A 24,073-nucleotide genomic window follows, 5' to 3' on the forward strand; every position below is an offset into this window, starting at 1 on the left:
TCTTGCTGCTGACATCAAGCTGCCTGGTCAGTTGTAGCTTCTGTCTTTTTTCCCTTTTGAAAATAGGAACAATATTTGCTCTCCTCTAGTCTCTCTGAGACTTCTCTTGTTCTCCCAGTATTCTCAGATTATCAACATTAGCTTGGATTCAGTTCATCAACACTGGAGATTGACTTATAGCAAATTGCCCTACAAGTTAGCTAATTGTAAAAATATGTATAGAATACTGTGTTAACTTGCTTTCTGTGGGGAAATAAGGTAATTCAGGAGGCAAATATTATGACTTGAGGAAAAGTGCAGCTAAGTGCAGAAAGAAGAGTTGGGCTGCTTGGAGGGGTGGTTTTGGAGGAGAAACTACTATTATCAAGATGGATGTAATACAAATGTGCACCACTGTAAATGGGAAGACAGCAAAATAGATAGGCAGGGGAAACTAGTTTAGGTCTCATTTACAGGTGAAGCTAATGCCTGCCCTGCCTTCATCATCCCACTGCTACCACTGCCTGGCCTTCTTGGCAAACACATCTCAGATTTCACTGCTTTATCTACAACTTCCACAACTATGCTCTACAGTGAAAGACAACACTTCTGTCTCTTCTCAGAGGGATGAAGGAAGTCACAGGTGAAGAAAAATGTTATCTGTACTGATAATACTTGGTGCTGAACCTCCCTCATACTGAGACACTCCCACTTATAGGTGTCAAAACTTGGAGCAAGGCATGATAGTAAGAAATGTTCTGTTTGTAGTACAAACATCTCTAGAAGTGAAATAAAGTAGCCAGGAAGTTGGCAACTGAAGCTTTCCAAACCCTTCTATCTGCATTTATTCCAGTATAAAATAAAAAAGTATTCTATTTTTATTTTTGCATTGCCTGTCTCTGAAAAAGTTATCTGATTTCCAAATGCTCATTTACCAAATTTTCATTGGTCTGTTGCTGTTGCAAGCATCTAAAAATACAGAAGATAAGTGAGGCACCAATATCCTATGGCTATCATTATGCACCTCTGGCAGCAAAATACCCAACTTAATCTCCATTTTTTAAAAGGTGTGGAGGCGGCTATGGCTCAAACCTGTGTTAACATTTGAGTCTGACTTGAAATCCTTCTCTCTCATCCCAGATGTAAAGAACTAATTATAACTACCCATTTTTCATGTAAAGACTAATACATATGTGCAAAGGAAACTTCATTTGAAAGTTTTACTGCAGTGAGATTTTAAAAAACAGTTTTTTGGACATCTCATGCATCCTAGTTAAAGCAGAAATTCCAGAGCAAATGTGCTATACACATAGGTAGAAGTAATTCATTTTATAACAAGTATTTGCCTTAATAATTGTGGCTGAAATTCACTACCTTTCAGGAGAATGGGGAGATTTCCTGCTTGTTACTCTTTGTTGGTTGAGGACACATGGGTGGCCGCCTTGTGCAGCTGTGGAATGTCTTTTTCATTTTCTCAGGCCCCATTCCCACTGGGCATATAAAGCGACGTATTTGGCTGTGATTTTGACTCCGATCTTTTTTCCGAGTCTTATTCGAATCTGGTCCCTTGTTTCCATTATGAAAGGGTGCAAATGGACTCAGGGGTTTTCATTCCCACTGAAATTTTCTCGGTTGTAATTTGAAACAGACTTTTTTGCTCCCTGTTCCCATTGCCCTTCCGGAACCTCTTTTTTTAAAGCAGCTGTCAATCAAGCACCTAGGCGCTTGACGTCACAGACAATTAATCGCTTAGGCGCTTTCCCCCTCTGGGAATGGGAGAAAGAGCCTCTATTCCCCAAAGTCTCTTTGCCCCCAAAGCTCTCCTGTGTCTTCCCTGAGTCCCTCTGGGAAAGGAGCCTCTATTCTCCCAAGTCCCTTTGCCTCCCAGGCTCTCCTGTGTCTTCTCGGAGTCCCTCTAGGAATGGGAGAAGGAGGCTCCATCCCCCCCAAGTCCCTTTGCCTCCCAAGCTCTCCTGTGTCTTCCCAGAGCCCCTCTGGGAAAGGGAGAAGGAGCCTCCATCCCTTCAAGTCCCTTTGCCTCCCCCATTGCTCCCTGGGCTGTTTGGGGGGTGATCGAGCAGGCATGTAAAAAAAAGAAATAATAATAAAAATTGTGTTATGGTTATCAAAGCTTTAATTCAAACGCAGCCCCAACTCAGAGGACATAAAGCCTGGCACGCCTTGGTTCTCCTCATCTCTTCATCAGGCGAGAAATTAAAAGAAGTTGGTGCCCCAGGATTTGCTAAGACTAGGGTTTCTATTATTCCTAGCTGCAGGGCACATATAGACTCCCACTCCGTGTAATACACCAAGGAGAGAAAGAATAATATGTGAACCCTGGGTCATATACTTTTCTCTTTCTCAGTACCTCTGAAATCAAAACCTACTATCCTTCTCCAGCCCTTTTCAAACCCATTTGCAGAAAGGACCAAATCACACACCAGCGCTTCCAGTTATAGGCATGAGTTCAGGAGGAATTGATCCAATCCACTTAATTGTCTCAATGTTTCCTTGTGAACATTCCGGACTAAATTTGAAGGGTTTCCTACCACTTAGTGTAGACAAACATGTATGTAGGGGGTCCTTCCATGTACTGCCAGTTAACCTGTTTGCAAGCCAGATCTCACCTGAACTTAGAAGCTAAGCAGGGTCAGCGCCTCTCCCAGGAGTTTCCACCTAAATGCTTTGGGATCGCTCTGGGTTATCTAGGATGTTCTTAAAATATAATAACAAGGCTAACATCTGCTAGAAGGTAAGATAGACACCAGCAGATGATGGCAAAGCCCTACCGGCACTGCTGCAGTTACTGGCTTCAGGGTCCCTCTGGAGAGAAAGGTGGGATATAAATGAAATAAATAAATGAATAAATAAAAATAATTAAAATAAATCCAAGGCCAAAGCCACCCAATGGGATCCTTGTGGCCGCTCTGCAGGCATTTCTCATCATCTAGCAAATACAAGTGTGCATTAGCCTACTCAATTTCCACCTGACTGCCAGGAAGGGTTGCCAGGTTCTGGATATTTCAGGTCACCCCAAGGGAGAAAGGGGAAGGTATGAAGCTGGCTGGGGAAACAGAGTTAGTACTCTGCAAACTCTGACCAGGAGAGTTGCCTCTGCAGCCCCAGGTCTCCTCAAGACCCAGCGCCCAGGAAGGCAAATGATCCATGGCTCTGCACTGTTTTTAATATCAGAGAGAGTATGAGTCTGGTCTACTGGCTCCTACACTCATGCTGAAGTCCTACTTGGGGGTCTCAGTGAGTAGCAGGAGGCTGAACCAGACAGGTCTCATCCAGCTGGGCTCCTCTCTTGCTTTGGGATGAATCCACTGTTCCTAACTGTTGATACAGAATGAGCCCATGGACATAATGGGATCACGTTGTACAAACCCCCGGGCTGACATCAGGATTCCCAGTGGGGGGGGGGGGAGAACAATCATTAAGAGATATTGCCAGGATTTGCAAACCTCTTCCTGCATTCTTTCATAATACACGCAGCTTCATGGGATGCCTGCAGATACATACCCAGCTCGAAACCCCCTGCTCTTCCCTTTCCAGAGTGGGCAGCTGTCCCTCAACATGTTGCTCTTCTACTGAGACCAGTTCGATGCTTCCGAGCCTCGGGGTCCCTGGGAACATGGGACTGGTTCACACATATAGATCCAGGGAAGTCAAGGGATGCACAGAGCTTGTAGAAGGGTTCCTTCAGCAAATGTTCACTCAACATTACAAGTCATAAGAGACAAAAAGGCATGGGAGAACCAAAACATCATGTTAAAGAAGGAATGCTTCAATACAAAAGTGATGCTTTTTTGCAGACAAGGAGGCAGGGCACGCTTTGGTTTCCAAAGCCAGAACCTGTGGGTTCTCACAACTTCCCCCAACTCAAAGCTACACATTACCCTGCTGCCCCTTGGTGACTCCTGGCTGCTGGGCAATAGCAGCGTCCCTCTGCCCACAGTGGCCCTCATATAGCTACAAAGTGGAGTGAACAAGCTGCCTTCACCATTCATCTAACACCATCAGGAGGAGAGGAGCTACCAAGACCAGTCTTACAAAGAAAACCAAATATTTAAGAGCAGCGTCCAGGAGGGAAGCAGTCCACATATTTCAAGCATACATGAAAACAAGGTAAGGAGGGCACAGAAGGAAAGCCTCTGGCATCTGCAGGCACAGCAGCACATCAGAACTGCTCCAGGCCTTCTGCATGCATTCAAGGCCGAGGTCTCCCCAATTTGCACTCAATCTGGGGCAGTTTGGAAACTGCAAGCCTGATCACAGGTCATCTTTCGCCCAGAACACTGGCCTGAGTCTGGCCCCAACAGTACAGATACCAATTTTCATTAAATAAAGTTACCCTAGGCAAATAAGCTTCTAAATTTTGTTAACTAAAAATAAAACAATCCACTCTTCCATCCAGCTTCACAGTGCGTCTCTTGGAGAGCTTCCTGATGTGGTGTCGTCATTGCTGTGTGGGGAAAAGGTGTACAAGGAGACATTTAGTTCAAAGGGGTTCAAGCTCTCTAACTCTTAAAAGATAATATCTCCTTATTGCAATGTCCCCTCTCAAATAGGCTCTTTGTGATTTTCCAGTCACTTTTCAAAAATGCCTTTCCTGAGACTAAAATGGCCTAAGGGAAGGGGGAAGGCTAAAAATATGGTAAAACGCTCCCACACCCTCTCTAGAGGTCATTTAGGCAAACAAGATTTCCAATTTTTTGTTTTGCAAAGTTATGCAACCCTCCAAGGTCCCCTAGAAGGCAAATGCAGCTCCCTGCCTTGAACAGTTGCCCACCTCAGCCTAAAGAAGGAACAAGACCCAACCCAATCTCCTAGAAAATTCTGCTCAGCAGAGACCAAGGACACCTAGCACTGTATCTCTCAGAGAAATATGGACTGACTTGCTCCTGGACTCACCTTGCCCTTGTTCTGGACTGGGATGTACAGTTTGAACTCAGCAGGCAGCTCGTCCTCAGAGTAGAGCCTGTCAGAGAAGTAAATTCTGCGGATGCGACAGTTTGCGTGGATCTGAAAAGGCAACCGGGGGCTGTCAGAGCCTGGGAATGTGTGCACAACCAGCATGTGCCCTGCCACTAAGCAATGGCACCCCTTCCATACCCTGGCAGTCCTGGCGACACAGCCTTCCTGAAGATTAAAAAGGAGAACTTCCTCCTCTTTAAAAGGCAGCCATCCTGGAGTACCTCTTAAAGAGTTCTGCCCACTCAAATAACTGGTAGTGGACCTATCACCTGTTCCCTTTTAATTACATTTAAATCTTGATCTCTATTGTTGGTACTTTTAAAATACTACAAAGAACCTTAACATAACTTTCAACGCAACGATCTATTGTGAAAAGAAAGGATTCCTATATTTATGATGGGACTGTAATGTACCAGATGCACAGAAACTTCAGGCTAAACGTGTACATCCTTAGCAAGCAGGCCTACTGTTCAAAGTAAAGGAATACTCCTAGACTAACTGCTACTTGTAGGCCTGGGATGCCCAGCCCAGCTATGTCTACTGATCTCCCTTGGATTACCAGAAGGTCCCAACAGCCTCCACCACTGCCTACTGTGAATGTAGAGGAGAGAAGGCCTTCCCATGGCACTTTGTCCCCAGAGAAACTTTCCATGCTAGCGGCTGGAGGATCTCTTTACCTGGACCCGCAGTGTCTCAATGTAGTTGGTCCCGTAGGCTCGTCGTGTGAAGTCTGACAGGTTGAACTGAATCTGGTTCCAGCCGTCATCCAGGCGCATGGGCATGGTGCAGATGAACGGCTTGACACGAGTGGTGCTCTGGTAGTTGCTGGCACGGAACCGTCGCCGAACATTTTTATCATCCAGCACCTGGCAAGGAATTATGCACTCAAAAGGGGAGCCATCCTGCCTCATGCCAAAGCGCAGGCTGTTGCTCCTCACCCATCCAGGACAACCAGAAGTGTGACTGCCAGAAACTGGGCTGCTCTCCCTCTCAAGGCAGAAGACAAGAAGTGTCAGTCTGGCAGGGACTTGACTTAGGAGCTGGGGAGGGACTGGATGAGAACAACAAAGCTGGACCTCAGAGGCAAAGCGGGGCTCTGAGCAAGTTAAAGCTCAATGACAGCAGGCTTCCCTCATAGCCTTGTATAGCAGTCCCACTCTGGAAAGCTTGGCTAGCTCTGGGCACGCACCTGCACTTCAAAGGTAAAGTATTTCTTCAAATTCTTGATTATCATCACCAGGAAGGGCAGTTTGATCCCCAATGTCTTCTTTGGGTCAGCCGGACACGTAATGTATGTGGTGCTGCAGAGGGAGAGAAGCATATTTGAAGCCGCACTTTTGGCCGCTACCACAATGGTTTCCCCTACAATGGTGTGGTTTTGCTAGCTTAGCATCACAGAACTAGAAGAGACCCCAAGGGCCATCCAGTCCAATCCCATTCTGCCATGCAGGAAGACACAGTCAAACCATTCCCTGTGACAGATGGCCACATCCAGCCTCTGTTTAAAAACAGGAGATTCCACCACCCTCCACTGAGGCAGCAGCGTCTTCCAATGTCAAAACAGCTCTTACTGTCAGGAAGTTCTTCCTAACGTTAAGCTGGAATCTCCGAAGCAGAAAACCCTACTTTCTGGGAGTAAAGTTGGTGGTGTGGAGGAGAGGAGCTAGGCTCAGACCACCAACTCCTGCTCCCCGCCACCAATCCCCAGAAATAGCAATGGCAAATACATTACTATACCAGTGAACCAGCACACTCCAAGCGGTTTACAATCTGTAAGCTAATCGCCCACAACAAGCTGGGAACTCATTTTAGTGACCTAAGGAAGGCTGGAAGGCTGAGTGGACCTTGGAGCCCTGCCTGGGATCGAACTCACAGCCTTGCAGCTGCAGGACCAACCCTCCAAGTGCTGCAAGCGACCCTTTCCTTACCTGACATTGGTACCTTCAATCTCCAGCACCAGCGACTGGATGTCGTTATCTGTGATCCGCTTGATATGGCCATTCCGCACCTGGAAAGGGAAAAAGGAAGAGCAACACACTGTCATTCCTTGAAGCCCAGACTCTGTTGCATCAAGGTTCGCTTGGCAACGCTGCCAGGAAGAAAGTGGGGTTTTCTTGGCAAGATTTGACATTGCCTCCCTCTGAGGCTGAGAGAGCGTGACCCTTTTCCCTGTTCTCAGCTACATCACTTTCATCCTTGTCATCATTTACTGTCAAAGTCTTTCCTGACCTACGGTGAAAACGCTATTATAGATTTCAGGGGAGGTTTTGGTTTGGCCTTTGCCTTCTCCTTGAGGAGGCTGAGAGAGCGTGACCTCTTCCCTCTTCTCAGCTACGTCACTTTCACTGTGGTCATTATTTACCTCCAAAGTCCTTTCTGACTTAGAGCAACAGGGTTTCCTTGGCAGGATATGTTCAGAAGAGGGTTGGTCTCTCTCTCTCGTTTTGCCTCACTCTGAGGAGGCTGAGAGAGCGTGGCCCTATGGTTCTCCTATTCTTGTGTTGCTGTTGTCGCTGCTGCTGTGCGCCTTCAAAGTCCCCTTGGCGAGGCTTGTTCAGGGGAGGCTTTGCCTTTGCCATGACCTTCCCCGGAGAGGCTGAGAGAGCGAGACCCTATTGCCTCCCTATTCAGAGGAGGCTTTGCCTTGGCCCTGGCCTTCCCTGGGGCCCTTTGGGGGGCCACACTCTCTCAGCCTCAGGCCCCCTTCCCTTCCCTTCCACTTCCCCTTCCACTACACTTCCCTTCTATTTCCCCTTCCACTTCCTCTTTCTTTCCACTGCACTTCCCTTCTATTTCCCCTTTCACTTCCTCTTCCCTTCCACTGCACTGCACTTCTCTTCTACTTCCCCTTCCCTTCCCCTTCTACTTCCACTTCTCCTTCCATTTCCCCTTCCCTTCTACTTCCCCTTCCCCTTTCCCCTTCCCTTCTACTTCCCCTTCCCCTTCCCTTCTACTTCCCCTTCCACTGCACTTCCCTTCTATTTCCTCTTTCACTTCCTCTTCCCTTCCACTGCACTTCTCTTCTACTTCCCCTTCCCTTCCCCTTGTACTTCCACTTCTCCTTCCACTTCCCTTCCCCTTCCCTTCTACTTCCCCTTCCACTGCACTTCCCTTCTATTTCCCCTTCCACTTCCCTTCCCCTTCCCCTTCCCTTCTACTTCCACTTCTCCTTCCACTTCCCTTCTACTTCCCCTTCCATTTCCCCTTCCCTTCTACTTCCCCTTCCACTGCACTTCCCTTCCGTTCCCCCTCCCTTCCTTCACCTTCTTGTCCCAGATCTGCAGAGGCTTGCTCCCGATGCTGTAGAGGACGGAGAGGAAGCCGCTCTGGAAGGTGTTCTTGAACATCCCTCCGAACCGGCTGCTCCCCGCCTTCCCTTCCTCTTCCTTCTCCTCCTTCTCCGCGGAAGGACACCCGCCAAAACGCGATGCGCACTACGTCAGCCGCGAGGCCTCCAAGCAGCAGCAGCGAAGCTGAGCGAAGCCACGCCCCCTTCCTCCTCCTCCGTCGCCATGGCAGGGACTACTTTTTCCAAGCCGGGACTCGTTCTAACCGTCGGCATCCGCTTTCTCGCTCTAGTGTTGTAGAGGCGAATGCGCGTTGCCACGGCAACGTGGGCGGGGACAGAGGGAGGAGCTTTGAAGCCTTTGTGCACAGAGCTATGAAACTGATAGAGGAACGTTCGGTCCGGGAAAGGCGGGACGCGTTTGTCCCTCCCTTGTTGGGCGGGAAAGTAACTTCAAGGCGTTACTCCCAACGCGTTACTGGCATGAAATAATGCCTTAGAGACCTGTTTATATTAATAAAAAGAGAGGGGGCTTGGTTAGTTTAGATTATTTTTAACCTTCCTGTGTTTTAAATCTTGTATGTTTAAAAATGTTAACTTTTTACTTTTTTAATTACACTGTTTTAAGTTATTTAATTCAGTTATTTAATTAGGCTATTTTTTTAAAATGTTGTTTTAATGTGTTTTTATGTTGTGAGACACCTTGGGTCCCTTTTTTTGGGAGGAAGGTGGGATTATAAATAAATAAATATTATTATGTGGCTGAAAAACCCACAAAAAACTATAATAATAATTATAATTAATTAATTAATTAATAATCCAATAGCCACACAGCCCCAAAAAACCTACAAAAATCTATGGATGCCAGCCATGAAAGCCTTCAACTTCACAATAATTAATTAATTAATAATAATAATGCAGGGAAAATCAAGAAATTCTTGTTGAACAGGATGTCTATACTATATTATTATTATTATTATATCAGAAATGCCGTTGTTGTTGTTGTTGTGTGCCTCCAAGTTGTGTCCGACTTGCAGCAATCCTAAGGCAAACCAATCATCCCTATGCGTTCTCTGAAGATGGCAGCCACAGATGCTGGCGAAACGTCACACGGGAGGAATGTCTCTTAATTTCGAATGGAAAGAAAGTGGAGCCAGAACGCATTCATGTGAATTCGTTAGTTCAGCGAATTTAAGTGAATTCGAATTGCGTTCGAACTGACTTCCCATTGCCTGAAAATAGCTTGCCATTGCCTGAAATTGTGTGTGATCACCTCTCACGCAATAACGTGAAACCCCACGATTGCGTTCGGACTGACTTCCCATTGCCCAAAATGGCGTGTGGTAGTCTATCACTCAATAACGTTAAACCCCATGATTGCGTTCAGATTGCCATTGGATTATACTTCCAATTTCCCTTGTCTGACGAACTCCATTGCCTTCCCTGAGATTGGGAAAGACTTAAAATAACATAACATAAACCAAATCCATTAGCAATGAGGGCTGTGTGCAAGCAAGTTAGCAAAGGGAGAGAATGCACTCCCTGCTCTGTTCCCAATTTTCACATCTTTTCCCCAGCCTCGCTCTGCCAAGCTAATGCAAGAAGGATCAAATCTGATAAAAATTTAACTCTTTTCCTATCACTGGACAGCTGTTAGCTACCAGCCAGGATGCTAACAAACTCATTTTGGCCATAAGGCAGCTGCACATTGCTTTCCAACATCATCTGGAGGGCCGTGAGCTGTCAAACTGCTGCAAAACCATGCTGTTTTCAGAGACCGTTTTGACTCAGATGCTCTTGAGTGCAATATCTGAACTGGCCACTTGGAAGGACCAAATGAGTTTCTATATTTTCCACTGGCACAAAAGTAACAGTAATTTGTGAATTACCTATCTGTGCCCCATGAAAATAAATGAAGTAATTCCTTCCTTTTAAAAAGTACTGAAATTTCAAGCTATGAAAATGTGAGACAAATTATAACCGAAAGCAACAAATGAAAAACTATTTATTGACAGCCTGAGTGGAGAAAGCAGGGCCTGTGTAAAAGCTCAGTAACTGGTGCAGTGGGAAAGAAAAGCACGCAGACAGGGTTTATTCACTGGATATGTCTTCTGCATAAGGTTTTCTGAGACGAATGGGAAATGTGGAAAAGTTCAAACATACCCTCAAAGACTCCTCATTTGTTTGAAAGAAATTTCATACACGTTCCTAGTGGGTGTTTCACTCCTCCCTAAACTCTACAACCTTTTCGAATGTAGTATGGTTGGTGATAAAGTTTCAAGACTCCTTCAGGAAAGTTTGTAAAGCTGTATCAGTTTCCTTATTTTTTCTTCAGCTGGTCCATCTGCTTGGCAATTAATTTGAGCTGAAGCCATACTGCCTTCATCAGAAGCACATGAAAATTCAACAGAATCACCAGAGCCAGGGTTCATTTTTTGCAGTTTCTCAAATAACTCCCTGCAGATTTCCCGCTCTTGCTCACTCAGAAGCTCTATATTCAGCCCAAAGCGTTTTGTGCCAGCAAAACTCTCCAAGATCTCCAAGACAGAGTTCTGGTCTTTGATGCAGATATTTTCTGTGAGCACTGCTAGGAATTCACCTAGAAGACCAAAAGCCAGGTCTGTTTGAAAAATGCGGCCCAGATTCTGGGGTCCAAGTTGGAGCAGAAGATGGTAACGCTGTTGGCTGCTTTTCATGCATCTGCGCCAGTCTCTGTAGAACTCTGCAGAGGTCCCTGGAAGCTGCTCCAACTCCTGAAGGAAAAGAACAAAGTCACAGATCCCAATCCATGTGGATCTTGCAGCATTCGCCCTTCTCCTGGATTATGCATTCAGGCTTGAAAAAGAAAAAAACATAACTACTATGGAATTTATGTTCCTGTGGAAAGGGAGGACTCACCAGTTTTCATAAGGGGCTGTTGCTGAGATGATGTGCTCCATTGAGACAAGTATCTTTCTCTCACACACATACACACACCCATGACTTACCTGCTGACAACTCCTTGCCTTCAGTAGTGAAGAACAACCACCTGTTGGTCTCAGTTAAAGCCTCTGTAGGGGAAGAGCAGTTAAGAGTCTAAAAAATGACCACCAATGAGCTCTGAAGGGGAAGACCTGGAAAACAGAAGTTGCAAGACTGGAGATGGAAGATAAGGTGCACAGACTGCTAGAGTGAGGCCCTATACAGACAGGCCAAAATAAAGCTGCTTCAAATCACTTTGGAGGTATGCTGTTTAAATGATGCATGCGTCCTAAGAGCCGGAAGCCATGCCAAAGCCATGCTCCAGTCCTAAGTACTGAAGCTTGGCTTTGGTGCAGCTTCCAAACTCTTAGGATGCATGCATCACTTAAACAGCATACCTCCAAGTGATCCAAAGCAGCTTTATTTTGGCCTGTCTGTATGAGCCCTGAGAAATGAATAGGGACTTGTTAGCCAGGACCCACAGCACAGCTTGCCTAAAGCCTTGTTCCTTAAGCCAAAGAGGGGAGGATATATAATGGAAGCCTTATGTAAAGAGAGTGCTGGGAGACAAGCCCCTCTACTAAGGGATATTCTAAAGTGGGAAGAAACATAATGAGGGACTGAGGCTAAGCACCCTTCCACTGTACCTTTATTGATTTAGCTGTTTTGGGGATGACTTAGTATAACATTGATTTTCAAGGCATATTATCTTCTCAGTTTTTTCCCCTACTCTCACTTGTTTTTGGCTCACAAACAGAACCATCCTGCAACCACTTACAGACCACTTATCAAGTTAAACATCCTGATAAGTACTTACCAGTTCATAACCAAGGAATCCAGCAGCCCCTCACTTGGTGCCTACATTCCTCTTTCTCCTGATATGACTTACCAGTGCTCACATAGAGATGCATCCAGTAGCCACTTATACCATATGAACATCAAGTTACTTGTCTGCTATCTCTCTAAATACCAAATAACACTGATTGGTTCAAAGTTCATGGTCTTGATACAAAGGGATCTTGTAGCACCTTTAAGACTGAGAGAAAGAAAGAAGTTGGTAGCAAAAGCTTTCATAAGCCCAAAACACACTGCAGAAATAATCCACTTTCACACTGCTTAAACTGCCCTGGCTCAGTGCTAGGGAATCCTGGGAACTGTAGTTTGTGGTGGCACCAGAGCTCTCTGATAGAGAAGGCTAAATGTCTCATCAAACTATAGTTCCCAGAATTCCCTAGCACTAAGCCAGGGCAATTAAAGCAGTGGCAAACTGGATTATTTCTGCAGTGTGTTTTGGACCCTAGATTTAACTCTACTTCCTCAGATGCAACTTTTTTCCTTCTCTCAGTGATACAAGATTGCTTTGCATACCGATCTTATGTCTGAATTTTACCTACATGGTCATGACTGTGACTGACAGAGCATACAAGGGAGGGAGGCTGACATACTGCTCCCCATGGATCACATAGCTTCAGCAACAATCCATTATGAAAACTGAGATTTAAAGAGGAGACATAGCATTCCATTTGGAATTACCCAGATCATTCCCCAATAGATACTAGATTCTGTCTCCAAAATGGAGTATAAATCTAAGCGTAAAAATTCAATTATATGTCACTTTTTCCTGTTGTACACGTTTGTAATGGACTTTTTAACACAGGTCAAATTCTGTACCATGCAGAATTCTATTAAAATTTTGCATTGATAACTTTATTGTTTGTACCTGAAATGCCTGTTTGCTTAGTTTCTATTTCATTCATAATAAGCAATACAGCTTCTATACAATTTGATTTTTTTTTAAAAAAAAAAAGTAGAATAAATAATAGGTAAAAGATAGATACATTTAAGAGGTAAGAACCAGACAGTAAAAAGAAACTTAGGGCTGAAACAGACGGCCTGTTAAAGCCGGCTTCTATGTTAAATCCTTTAGCACCAGGGAAGTGGTATTAGGCAGTCAGAAGAGGTCCAGAGTGGAAGAAGGAGGGAGGGAAGTGGTGTTTTCCTTTTGTTCTATCCTTTACATCCTTTGTTACATGCACCTAAGTTTTACCCTCGACTTATCCACAGGTCATATCAAAATCCATGATTTTGGCCCTAAAAATCCTTCCCTTGATTTAATCATGAGGTCGACTTGTACATGAGTATATATGGCATATGCTTTTTGCACAGTTCCTCATTAAGAACTAAAAATGTGAAATACTACAAATTGGAATCATATACGTCCTGTCTCTATATTGATACAGAATCTGTCAAAACCAAATATCTTTATGAACTTTTTAGAAATACTGTATTTGGCCAAACAGAAATCTGGCTTGGAAGAGAGGAAAGATATTAAAAATCCTTTTAAAAGGGTACTTTCACCTGAGGCAGTTCTACATCACTCTCTTGTTTGCAGTTTGATTTAAGTGCACAGGAATTCCATAACAAGCTTCTTTTACTCCCCATCTTGTCTGTTTTTTCTAAGGGCTTCAAGTGTGATGCTCTAACAATATCCCTAGAGACAACAAAAAAGTGAGCATTATTGAAAGTTCAACAGCAGTTTGACCACATACAGAGTTGCAGGGATGAGAAAGCCTCAATTTCTTTGAATTCATTCTTCTATGTAATTACTAAAGGAACAGCAAAGTTATCTAGTATTGTATTCATCCCATTCAAGTGCTAAGTCCTTGTATAGCTTATCCAAAGGACAATGAAGCTATAGTTACCTGAAACTTTAGATGGCTACAGACAACCACCTTTGCTGCCTGTTGCTTATTATGATGCATGTTGTAATGTGTATAAAGTAGGCCATGTGGTAAAGTGAATAGCTTTCTCACCATTTCAGTTGGTAGCCTGAGCATGGCAAAATTCTCTTACTCCAACTGCCTGTAGATGCCTCTAGGAAATCACTACCCCATTTATTCCTTTTTTCAATGATGCCTTTTTAAACACAATGTAGTTTGCCTCCTTTCTCTAAGATATCCAAACATTAAATCACGAGTAGCAAAAGCATAGTTCTATCGCTAGTGTGAATAAGAGTAATGGACTTGCATGAACGTTTCCTGCTCTGTTTACTGTATAATTGCCATTTAACTTGCTACGCAGAATGAAGTTGTTTATGAACAACTCATAACACTACTGGACAAACATTACTGACGGACAAAGGTACTATAAAATTAATATAGCAGAGATTCAGTAGATTATGCAACTTCATTCATTCTTCTTCACTGGTTAGTCTGGCTAGTGCAGACAGGAACTGCAGCTCAATATCTGGCACACATTCCCCATCCCTATCAAACAGTGGCCACAATCCTGTATGGTCCAGTATAGTGTAATAATTACACATATGGAACTATGCTATGTTACAGCTGGCCAGTCATCAACTCACGGATCTTCTGCAATCACTGCAGCCTTCTTGTGGCCATTTAATGCCTGGTGAGAATGATGGAGGATTGGAGAATCATAGAATCACAGAGTTGGAAGAGACCACAAGAGCCATCCAGTCCAACCCCCTGCCATGCAGGAAATCACAATCAAAGCATCCCTGACAGATGGCCATCCAGCCTCTGTTTAAAGACCTCCAAAGAAGACTCCACTACACTCGGAGGGAGTGTGTTTCACTGTCGAACAGCCCTTACTGTCAGGAAGTTCCTCCTAAAGCTGAGGTGGAATCTCTTTTCCTACAGCTTGCATCCATTGTTCTGGGTCCTGTACTCTGGAACAGCAGAAAACAAGCTTACTCCCTCCTCAATATTACATCCCTTCAAGTATTTAAACAGGGCTATCATATCACCTCTTAGCCTTCTTTTCTCCAGGCTAAACATCCCCAGCTCCCTAAGTCATTCCTCACAGGGCATTGTTCCGCGTAGGACAATTCAAAATCCTTTTTGAATTGTGGTGCCCAGAACTGGACACAATATTCTAGGTGGGGCCTGACCAAAGCAGAATAGAGTGGCACTGTTACTTCTCTTGATCTAGACACTATACATTTATTGATGCAGCCTAAAATTGCATTGGCCTTTTTAGCTGCCGCATCACACTGTTGACTCATGTTCAGTTTGTGAAGCATCTGGCTGTGTCCTCATAGCCTGACACGAAATGATTACATCCTTCACTGCGGTCCACTGAAGTCTCTGTGGATGATGTTTTAGATCTCCCCACTACTCTCACTAGGCACAGAATAGCTGGTATGTGTGTGTGGTGTAGCAACTATAGGGTGGGTCTAGTAGGGCTTTGGTCAGTGGCAACCTCTGCTTTAACTAAAAAGAGACATATGCAGGCATAAGGTTGACTTATACCTGCCTATGCCACTAACAAGATTCAAGCTAGCATATGAGAAACAGATTTCAAACCATTCAAAGTGAGGAAAGGGGAGAGAAAGGCTGGCCAGGTCAGTTATCCTTGGGTGAGTTTGTTTTCATTTGGGAACTGCTAGCAGGTATATACCATGCAGATCAGTTGCTAAACAGAACCAGTTTCTCAAACAGCTGCATATACAATGAGGTAAATTCTCAAGAGGCTGCTTCCAAGGATAAATTGGTTTTATCTATTCCCTCTTTCTCATCAACAAAGAATACAGTGGGAATCAAGAAACCTGAATTCTTCATAAGACGCCACTTTCTGGCGCACTGCTCGGAATTTGGCATCGTTTTCTCTCTTGTACTTCTCATCGCTGGCAATGGCTTGTTCCAGCTCTTTCTCCAAAGCACGGAAATCGACCATGCCCTCCATTCTGAGAACCTAGGAGCAGCACAGTGGATTAATATGATTTGATTAAAACAACCACTCTTATGCCAAAGAATGGGGATGAACAACTTTATCTGAAGGACACAAAAACTTAAGAATTAATTGAAGGGAGGACATACATCCAAATAAACCATAGGCAGACATATGCACAAACATCAAGTTGCCATCTGAGCACGTTATGCATTTTCCACTTTCCAAAGCAACTGGTCACTCCAAGTAGAGGTTGGAGGTGCACTACAAGGGCTGTTGTTTAGGCACAGAAGATTTACAGTCTCTAGAATAGAATCGTAGAATCGTAGAGTTGGAAGAGACCGCAAGGGCCATCCAGTCCAACCCCATTCTGCCATGCAGGAACTCTCAATCAAAGCATCCCCATTGACAGATGGCCATCCAGCCTCTACTTAAAGACCTCCAAGGAAGGAGACTCCCCTACACTCCGAGGGAATGTGTTCCACTGTCAAACAGCCCTTACTCTCAGGAATGTCCTAATGTTGAGGTGGAATCCCTAGTTTTCGTGTAGCTTGCATCCATAGTTTTGTGTTCTAGTCTCTGGAGCAGCAGAAAACAAGCTCCCTCCTCAATGTGACATCCCTTCAAGTATTTAAACAGGGCTGTCATACCACCTCTTAACCTTCTCTTCTCCAGGCTAAACATCCCCAGCTCCTACAGATATAGTACAAGCTACCCCTATTAGGGGCCAAACTGACTTCATGCATATTGTCCAGCCCAGAGCTTAGCAGGAGTCTCTTGCATCCTGAGGATGCAACCCCAACTCCCAGAATTCCATAGCAAAGAGCCAGAAAGTGTTAAAAGCGGCACCAAAATGGGTTATTTCTTCAGTGCGGATGCAGCCATCATAGTAAAGCTTTTGGCCGCTCTTTGTCCAGTACCTGTTTTGCTTTAAGGGCCCCTAGAGATATTTCCAGCCAGAATTGATAATCTGGAATTAAAACGTTTCCCACGGAAGGAAACCCAGGGCCCAAAACACCCAGATCAATGGAACTTTTCACTCGAGTCTATAGAGTTGTTTCTCCTGGGTAGGCCTCGGGTTTCCATAGCAACCAGCTTTCGTTTTGGTATTCATGGCAACCAGAATTCCACCCGGAAGTGAGCTCAGCTGGGCCTTCGATCCGCAGAGCTAAGCCCACCGGACGTTTCTATTTATCTCTAGTTCTATTGTTTTTATATTTATTTTATTTTATATTTATTTATATATTATTTAATATTTGTTTATTTTTATTTTATATTTATTTTTATTATTTTTATTTTTATTTTAATATTTGTTTTATATTATATTTATTTATTTTACATTTAGTTTCTATTATTTATATTTATACATTTGTTTATATTTTATTATATATATATATATATTCTTTATATTTTAATATTTATCTAATATGTATTTTATTTGATATTTATTTTAATTTAATTTTAGATTTATATTTATTTGATATTTATTGATTTGATATTTATTTTATATCATTTAAATATTTATATTACATTTGTTTACATTTTATTTTTTATTTATTTTATTATTTACATTTACATTATTTATATTATTTATATTATTTATATTATCTTCGTTGTTGTTACAGCTGTCGGGGCCGCCGCCTTTAGACCTCTTTCCGGGCCCTTAAAAAGAATAGGGGCTAGGAATGTGACTAATTATAATCAGGCAACAGAGTAGACAGCTACATCCGGGTAAAACGCGGGGGGCCTTTGAGGCTCGTGTCGCAGCGTCGCGCGACGGGAAGTGGAACGTCGCGAGGATCGCGCGCTGGGCTTCAATCAGTGAGGCTCTGCAGGAAGGAGGTGCCATTGAATGCACGCTTTGACTGCGGAGGAGTCTTTCTCTCTTCGTAAGGACTACTAGTAAGTTGAAGTAGAGGCTGCATCCACACTGCAGAAATAACCCAGTTTGGCACCGCTTTAACTCTTTTCTGGCTCAAGGCTATGGAATTCTGGGAGTTGGAGTTTGTTGTGGGGCCAAAGCAGACAAACTCCAACTCCCAGAATTCCATAGCCTTGAGCCAAGACACTTAAAGCAGCGCCAAACTGGGTTGTTTCTCCAATGTGGATGCAGCCTATGTTGGTTCCAACGCGGAACAACCGCTTGGTGCATAAAGAGGTGTAGTTAGGTCTTCTCTGGACTTGGATCCAACACACACTGCAGAGATAACCCAGTTTGAAACCGCTTTAACTGCCCTGGGGAATCCTGGGAGCTGTAGTTTATTGTGGCACCAGAGCGCTCTCTCTCTCTATTTCTCTTTCTTTCTTTCCTTCTGACAGAGAAGGCTAAACGTCTCACAAAACTACAAACCCCAACGTTCCTTAGCATTGAGCCAGGGCATGTAAAGCGGTCTCAAACTGGACTATTTCTGCAGTGCGTTTTGGACCTTAATAGACACAGGGCTGTTCCGTAGGGATGGTAGGAAACAGTGGTCTGCAGAGGCAAAGGTAACACTGCGGAATTAACACAGCTTAAAATGCTGTGGGATCCTGGGGTTTGTAGTTTGTTGTGGCACCAGAGCTGTCCAACAGTTGTAGTTAGCTGCCCTCTGCTCAGTCTCAACCCATAGCAACCCTGTGGATGAGGCATCTCCAAGACCCCTGTCCTCCACTGCTCTGCTCAGGTCCTGCAAATTCAAGCCCATGGCCTCCTTCATTGAGTCCCTCCATCTAACATGCGGCCTTCCTCTCTTTCTACTTCCCTCCACCTTCCCCAGCACTATTGTCTTTTCTAATGGACCATGCCTTCTCTTGATGTGGCCAAAGTACGACAGCCTCAGTTGGATCATTTTGGCCTCCGAGGACCATTCAGGCCTCTGTTCTAGGACCCATTTGTTTGCCTTTTGGGCCGTCCACAGTATCCTCAGTACTCTTCTCAAATAAGTTGATTCACTTTCTATTGACTTACTTCACTCTCCAGCTCTCACATCTGTACATGGTGATGGGGAATACAATGGCTTGGACGATTCTGACTTTACTGTTCAGTTGTGTGTCTTTACTCCTTAGGATCTTTCCTAGTTCTTCCATAGCTGCCCTTCCCATTCCTAGAATTCAAAGATATAGTTGCGTTAGTCTGCAGAACCAGTACATAAAGAGATCTTGCAGCACCTGTGAGACTCTCTGAAAGAAAGAAATTGGCAGCATGAGCTTTCCTATACTTCACTTTACTTCCTCAGATGCATTTGGACTTCCAATTCCTAGTCTTCTTATTTCATGGCTGCAATCTCCGTACACGAACTCTTTAACTATTTTGATTTCCTCATTGTCTAGGTTGAATTTATGTAGATCAGTAATCACTCATTTTGTTTTCTTTATGTTCAGCATTAAGACAGTCCTTGCACTTTATTCCGTGGTCTTCCTTAGTCACTGTATAAATACCTAAATAAATAAATTGTTCCAAATCCATGATGTTTTCTGCTAATAGCAAGGTGTTGCCACATATCTTAAGATGGTTGATGCTCCTTCCTCCCATTTTCACTCCTCCCTTTAAGTTTAAATCTGCTCTTCATATTATATTTTTGCATACATGTTTTTAAATTTTATTCATTGCATTTATACCATGCTCTTCATAAATGCTGTTAGAACAGCTTACAGACCCACATGAAAATGGGATAGCCATGGAGGAGGTGATTAAGTCCAGCAGAAACAGCCTCTTATTCTCTCCCTCTGAGGCCAAGTTGAACAAGTAGGGTGATACAGTGCAGCTTTCTCTGACCCCTTTCCAATTGGGAACCAATCTGTTTCTCCATATTCTTTTCTAACAGTGGTCTCTTGTCCTAAGTACTATCAAATGTAGTGTCACTCCCATGGCTTTAAGAGCATTATGTACCTTTTTGTGATCTATGCAAGTCAAATGCTTTGCTATATCCTATAAAGCCATGCTGACTTTATTTTATAATTCCTTGTTGCCGTCGTATGTTTGCTATCTGGTCCCTAGTACCTCTGTCTTTTCTGAATCCTGCTTGCACCTCTGGGACTTCTCTCTCCATATATGATTGGACAGAGAAGGCTAAATATCTCACAAAGCTACAGATCCCAGAAGTCCATAGCATTGAGCCATTGCAGTTAAAGCTGTGTCAAACTGCATTAATTCTGCAGTGCAGATGTAGCCAAAGAGGTGAAAGGAGAGGAAGAATATAGGGAAAGACTGCAAGCCTTTCACCTGTATAGGTAGAAGTGAGACAAGGTAACTGTTTCTGAGCCCCATTGATTGTAATGGGAGAGAACTCATTAGCATCTCAGTTAAAATGATGGTGGCTCAACAGGACAATTGCATACATGTCTGTTTGGAAGTAAGGTTCAGTTAATTAAAAATAACTCTTAGACCTTAGCAGTAGGTTATAAAAGGAGAGTTTAAATTAATGGAGCAGAATCAGAAAAGGCTTCGTAGGTCATGTTGACTCATACAATCAACACAATTATTTGGAACTGATAAACAGTCTTTTCAGTAGAGTTATCTGGAACTGTTGTGGAGAGGGAATGGGCTTTCTTTTTTAGATCAAACCAAGTGAAAATTGATGTTTGGGGAGTTGGCTGTTTGGAAGAAATTGTCTGATTTTGGAGATGGCAGTAGATGAAAGATAACAGTGAAGAATGTGCATGAAAATAAACAAAAAGGCTGGGAGATGAGTGGACTGTGGATTGATGGGAGAGAACCTAGAGACACACAGAGACACACACACACAAATGAAAAGAAGGGATTAAGGAAGGGGGCTACTATGATGAGCAAATATAGACATTGCTGTTGTGAGGTTTGTAAATGCAAAGTTTATAATGAAAATAAACTCTAATAGAAGTAAAAAAGTATAACATTTTCAAGATACATACTAGTCCTCTAGAATTTCATTCTGTGCCTCTGTTTCATCCAAAGGTCCAGTAACATGGATACAGACCTGTATGATGAGTTTGGAAATTATATTGGCCCAGAACTTGATTCTGATGATGACGATGATGAGATGGGTCGAGATTCAAAAGATCTTGATGAGGTATGGTGATAATGATTCTACTGTAGGTGTCAGTCATGCTAAAAACCATCCATTTAACATCCATCCAATTTAACACTAAAAGGAATAGTCAAGTTATGCTTTTGTTGTAAGGTCAATAGAATCTCCTATAGTACCTTACTGTCTAATGCATACATTTTGGCACGTGCTTTCGCAGGCTTGATTCTAGAATTATCAGATTGTGTGTGTGTGTGTGTGTGTGTGTAAATTATCCCAAACTTATGCAGTTGGGACTATGGCAAGTGAAAGTTAACAGAAACCAGATAAGGACCCTTCACTCTCTTTTCAGCTTGATGATGATGATGATGACGATGACATGGGGGACCATGACGATGACCATCCTGGGATGGATGTTGTGTTGCATGAAGATAAAAAGTACTACCCAACTGCTGAGGAAGTCTATGGTCCAGAGGTAGAGACCATAGTACAGGAAGAAGATACACAGCCTCTCACTGGTGAGAAATCTGTGAACAGTAAAGGGTTATCCTACCTATAGCATGCAGCTAGACTGAAACCCTGAGAAAGCATTTTAAGTTTCTTTTTGTAATGTCATTTAATTAGGCATTAATTGGTTTCATGGACTGGGGAAAAATTATATACACCTGGCCATTTTTTCAGTGTGTTTACCTAATTATATTTCTCTACATAAGATATGCATCTTCAATACAATGCCCTCTGCTTGTTTTAAACCAAAGCTTCCATTATTCCTTGAGGATTGGTTGTGCTGCCTAGGGCTGATAAGATTGTTAATCTAAAATATATGGAGAGCACCCCAGTGAAAAGCCTACATATGTAAATTGTAGCACCTTCAAGTTGCCTGTTGCTTTATGATGATCCCATGAATTTCATAGGGTGTTATTAGGCAAGGTATACTCAGGGATAGTTTAGTTGTTTCCTCTGAAATATAGGCCGTAACGCCTGATGTTCATTGACAGTCTCCCATGCAAGTACTAAATAGAGCTGATCTTGTTTAACTTTCAAGATCAGACAGGATCTAGTGCCTTCAAGGTATTTAGGCCTCGAATTGGGAAACCCTGTGGTACATTCATTTTAGGATTGCCATAAATTGGAAATTAGGATCTCTCAAATTCTTATCCAGGCAATAGTTTCATTTATTTTCATACATACTTTGTAGTGCTACTGTTCAGATACCTTTTAATCTCACAGTCAGAACTAGATCAAAGGCCATTGGTTCCATCTAACTGAGAATTGTTTATACTCTGTGGATGGTAGTAGCTCTTCAATATGTTTCTCAGCCCTTCTCCCTGAGATTCAACAATCAAAGGATGATCAAGGGACCTCTGGCATGTAAAACCTGTGCTGCTCATTCTCCCCATTATTAATTACAGTGTAGTATTGAAGATTTTGTGCTTTTCCTTTTAAAGAACTGTCAATCCTTATGGTTTTTTTTTCCAGAGCCTATTATTAAACCAGTGAAGACCAAGAAATTCTCCCTTATGGAGCAAACATTGCCAGTCACAGTGTATGAGATGGAGTAAGTACAGTATGCAGCATATATATTCTGTTTTCCTACTCTTCTTCTCCAAAGTTACAGACTTATGTTGTTAGGGAATCAATTATTACATTTATTCATCTAAACTCCTACCTGTTATATTTTTAAAGCTCCAAGCAGGACTATACTTACTATATTTTTCCATTTAATATTGAAATATGTGTTTATTTGTAACAAATATATATTTCTTTTAAAACTGTAACCAGCTTTCTTTTAATTTTTCCTTCACCCATTTTTCCACCACCCTCTAACATACACAAACCAATCCCTTCCAGATTGTCTTAGTGCTTACAAAACTCAGTGTCAACACCATGATATTCTATATTTTGGTTTTGCCACACTGTTTGATAGCAGTAGCTGGTCATGTAGGAGAGGAACAGGGAAATACAAAGTATTGTGAAGTCACTTTATGAGGTGAGATCCATTAGTCATTATGGATGGATGCATAATTGTCATCTTCTGGTAGCAGATTAGTGTTTGTAACTTGGCTTGTGACTCTTACAGTGGCACTGACCTTTCCACAGTTGAATATAAGTGCAGCATAAAAGCATTAGGCTCTCATAGTTTTAATAGACATTCTTTCTCTCTGTTTGTTCTGTTTCATAGAGAGACAGTTCAGGAAAGTGATTTAATGAAAACAGTTAATACTTTCTGCAGTTAGTATTGTCTTGTGCAAGTCTGGAGGCAATACTGATGCCTTAACCAGAGCAGCTGCTACCCAGCTCATCTAGCTAGAGGCCAGAAACAAATTAAAGGTATTGAAGGTTCCCATATCCCTTAGGTTGCACAAGGCAATCAATCATTTCTACTCCTTTTACATTAAACCTCTTCAGCTTCACAGAAGTCACCATTATCATCATCATCATCATCATCATCATCATCATCATCATCATTATGCTTTATTTATATAGCACTGATGCAGATCAGATCCAGGCAAATCATTCTTTATCAGCCTGTTTTTTTAAAAAAAACGATTTGTGTATTTAACTGCTTAATTTCAGAGATGCAGAGATGTTCTCTGTATCAGTGATGATTTTACATATCAGATAATGAGAGCATGTCTGCATTCCTTTGCAGTATGCATCACTAAAAGCTCTCCCACCCACTTCCCCGGTGGGTCTCCTTCTTTCAGCTTCCTAGCAGACCTGATGGATAATTCTGAATTGATCCGGAATGTTACACTTTGTGGACACCTACACCATGGAAAGGTTAGCATAAATTCCTGCCTTGACTGGAGGATAGAGGAGCCGATCTGTTGAATTAGATGTAGTTTGCTCCATTTTTTCTGGAAGTTTTTTTTGTTTTGTTTTCTTTCAGGAAAACTAGTTGAGTACAAGATATCTTTAGCCATTCCCACATTTATTGTGGTACTAGATCAGAAGGGGATTTGTTGTACTCAACACCCTCTCAATTCAGCTAGGGTACTGGGTGAAACCTAGTAGGCCCCTTCCTACTGCTTTGTTTGGTCTCTCTCGACAACAGGTGAGGTGGCAAACCTGTTTCTGAGTTGTACCACGTGAAACTGCTGTTTGGAGACTCATGTATAACTGAATGCTCCTCTCCCCAAAATCTCACTTTTTTGTACAGAAAACGAGAACATCAGTGGAATAAACTGGAAAACTT

At 42.9% G+C, this 24,073-nt stretch overlaps 3 protein-coding genes across 4 annotated transcripts in view; 1 reads left to right on the plus strand and 2 right to left on the minus strand.

The window, feature by feature from the left end:
- Positions 1 to 1,239: 1,239 nt before the first annotated feature.
- On the minus strand, positions 1,240 to 8,453 carry LOC149309251 (cilia- and flagella-associated protein 20). The gene is made up of 6 exons (XM_089532042.1): positions 8,220 to 8,453; positions 6,885 to 6,964; positions 6,146 to 6,257; positions 5,634 to 5,822; positions 4,894 to 5,004; positions 1,240 to 4,444 (listed from the first exon to the last, which is right to left on the minus strand). The coding sequence occupies exons 1-6, from the start codon at positions 8,301 to 8,303 to the stop codon at positions 4,439 to 4,441; spliced, it is 582 nt and encodes a 193-aa protein (XP_089388168.1). The 5' UTR covers positions 8,304 to 8,453; the 3' UTR covers positions 1,240 to 4,438.
- Positions 8,454 to 10,243: 1,790 nt separating this feature from the next.
- Positions 10,244 to 17,093, minus strand: DNAAF19 (dynein axonemal assembly factor 19). The gene is made up of 4 exons (XM_089532043.1): positions 16,816 to 17,093; positions 15,774 to 15,919; positions 13,562 to 13,694; positions 10,244 to 10,995 (listed from the first exon to the last, which is right to left on the minus strand). Exons 2-4 carry the CDS (start codon positions 15,908 to 15,910, stop codon positions 10,531 to 10,533), a joined length of 735 nt encoding a protein of 244 aa, XP_089388169.1. The 5' UTR covers positions 15,911 to 15,919; positions 16,816 to 17,093; the 3' UTR covers positions 10,244 to 10,530.
- Positions 17,094 to 17,520: 427 nt separating this feature from the next.
- The window catches only part of LOC149309253 (116 kDa U5 small nuclear ribonucleoprotein component), a 36,841-nt gene continuing 30,288 nt past the window's right edge, over positions 17,521 to 24,073 (plus strand). Inside the window, exons 1-5 of one of the 2 annotated variants that reach the window (XM_089532044.1) lie at positions 17,521 to 17,797; positions 20,805 to 20,919; positions 21,227 to 21,392; positions 22,354 to 22,432; positions 23,583 to 23,658. In XM_089532044.1, coding sequence (XP_089388170.1) covers positions 20,815 to 20,919; positions 21,227 to 21,392; positions 22,354 to 22,432; positions 23,583 to 23,658 — 426 coding nt within the window. In that variant the 5' untranslated portion in view covers positions 17,521 to 17,797; positions 20,805 to 20,814. The remainder of the gene's footprint in view (positions 17,798 to 20,804; positions 20,920 to 21,226; positions 21,393 to 22,353; positions 22,433 to 23,582; positions 23,659 to 24,073) is intronic. The other variant, XM_089532045.1, reaches the window with a different exon arrangement.

This window comes from Sceloporus occidentalis, unplaced genomic scaffold, assembly GCF_023333645.1.
Source record: "Sceloporus occidentalis isolate IW3139 unplaced genomic scaffold, rSceOcc1.0.p SCAF_7, whole genome shotgun sequence".
NCBI lineage: Eukaryota > Metazoa > Chordata > Lepidosauria > Squamata > Phrynosomatidae > Sceloporus > Sceloporus occidentalis.

Coding starts and splice junctions, on each gene's coding strand:
- LOC149309251 (XM_089532042.1), bottom strand. CDS start 8,303: ATGTTCAAGAACACCTTCCAGAGCGGCTTCCTCTCCGTCCTCTACAGC. Junction 6,965..8,219: donor TGCAGATCTGGGACAAGAAG/GTGAAGGAAGGG, acceptor TTCCCTTTCCAG/GTGCGGAATGGCCATATCAA. Junction 6,258..6,884: donor ATTGAAGGTACCAATGTCAG/GTAAGGAAAGGG, acceptor CTCCCTCTGCAG/CACCACATACATTACGTGTC.
- DNAAF19 (XM_089532043.1), bottom strand. CDS start 15,910: ATGGAGGGCATGGTCGATTTCCGTGCTTTGGAGAAAGAGCTGGAACAA. Junction 13,695..15,773: donor GCGTCTTATGAAGAATTCAG/GTTTCTTGATTC, acceptor TGTTGTCTCTAG/GGATATTGTTAGAGCATCAC. Junction 10,996..13,561: donor GTGATGTAGAACTGCCTCAG/GTGAAAGTACCC, acceptor CTTTTCCTTCAG/GAGTTGGAGCAGCTTCCAGG.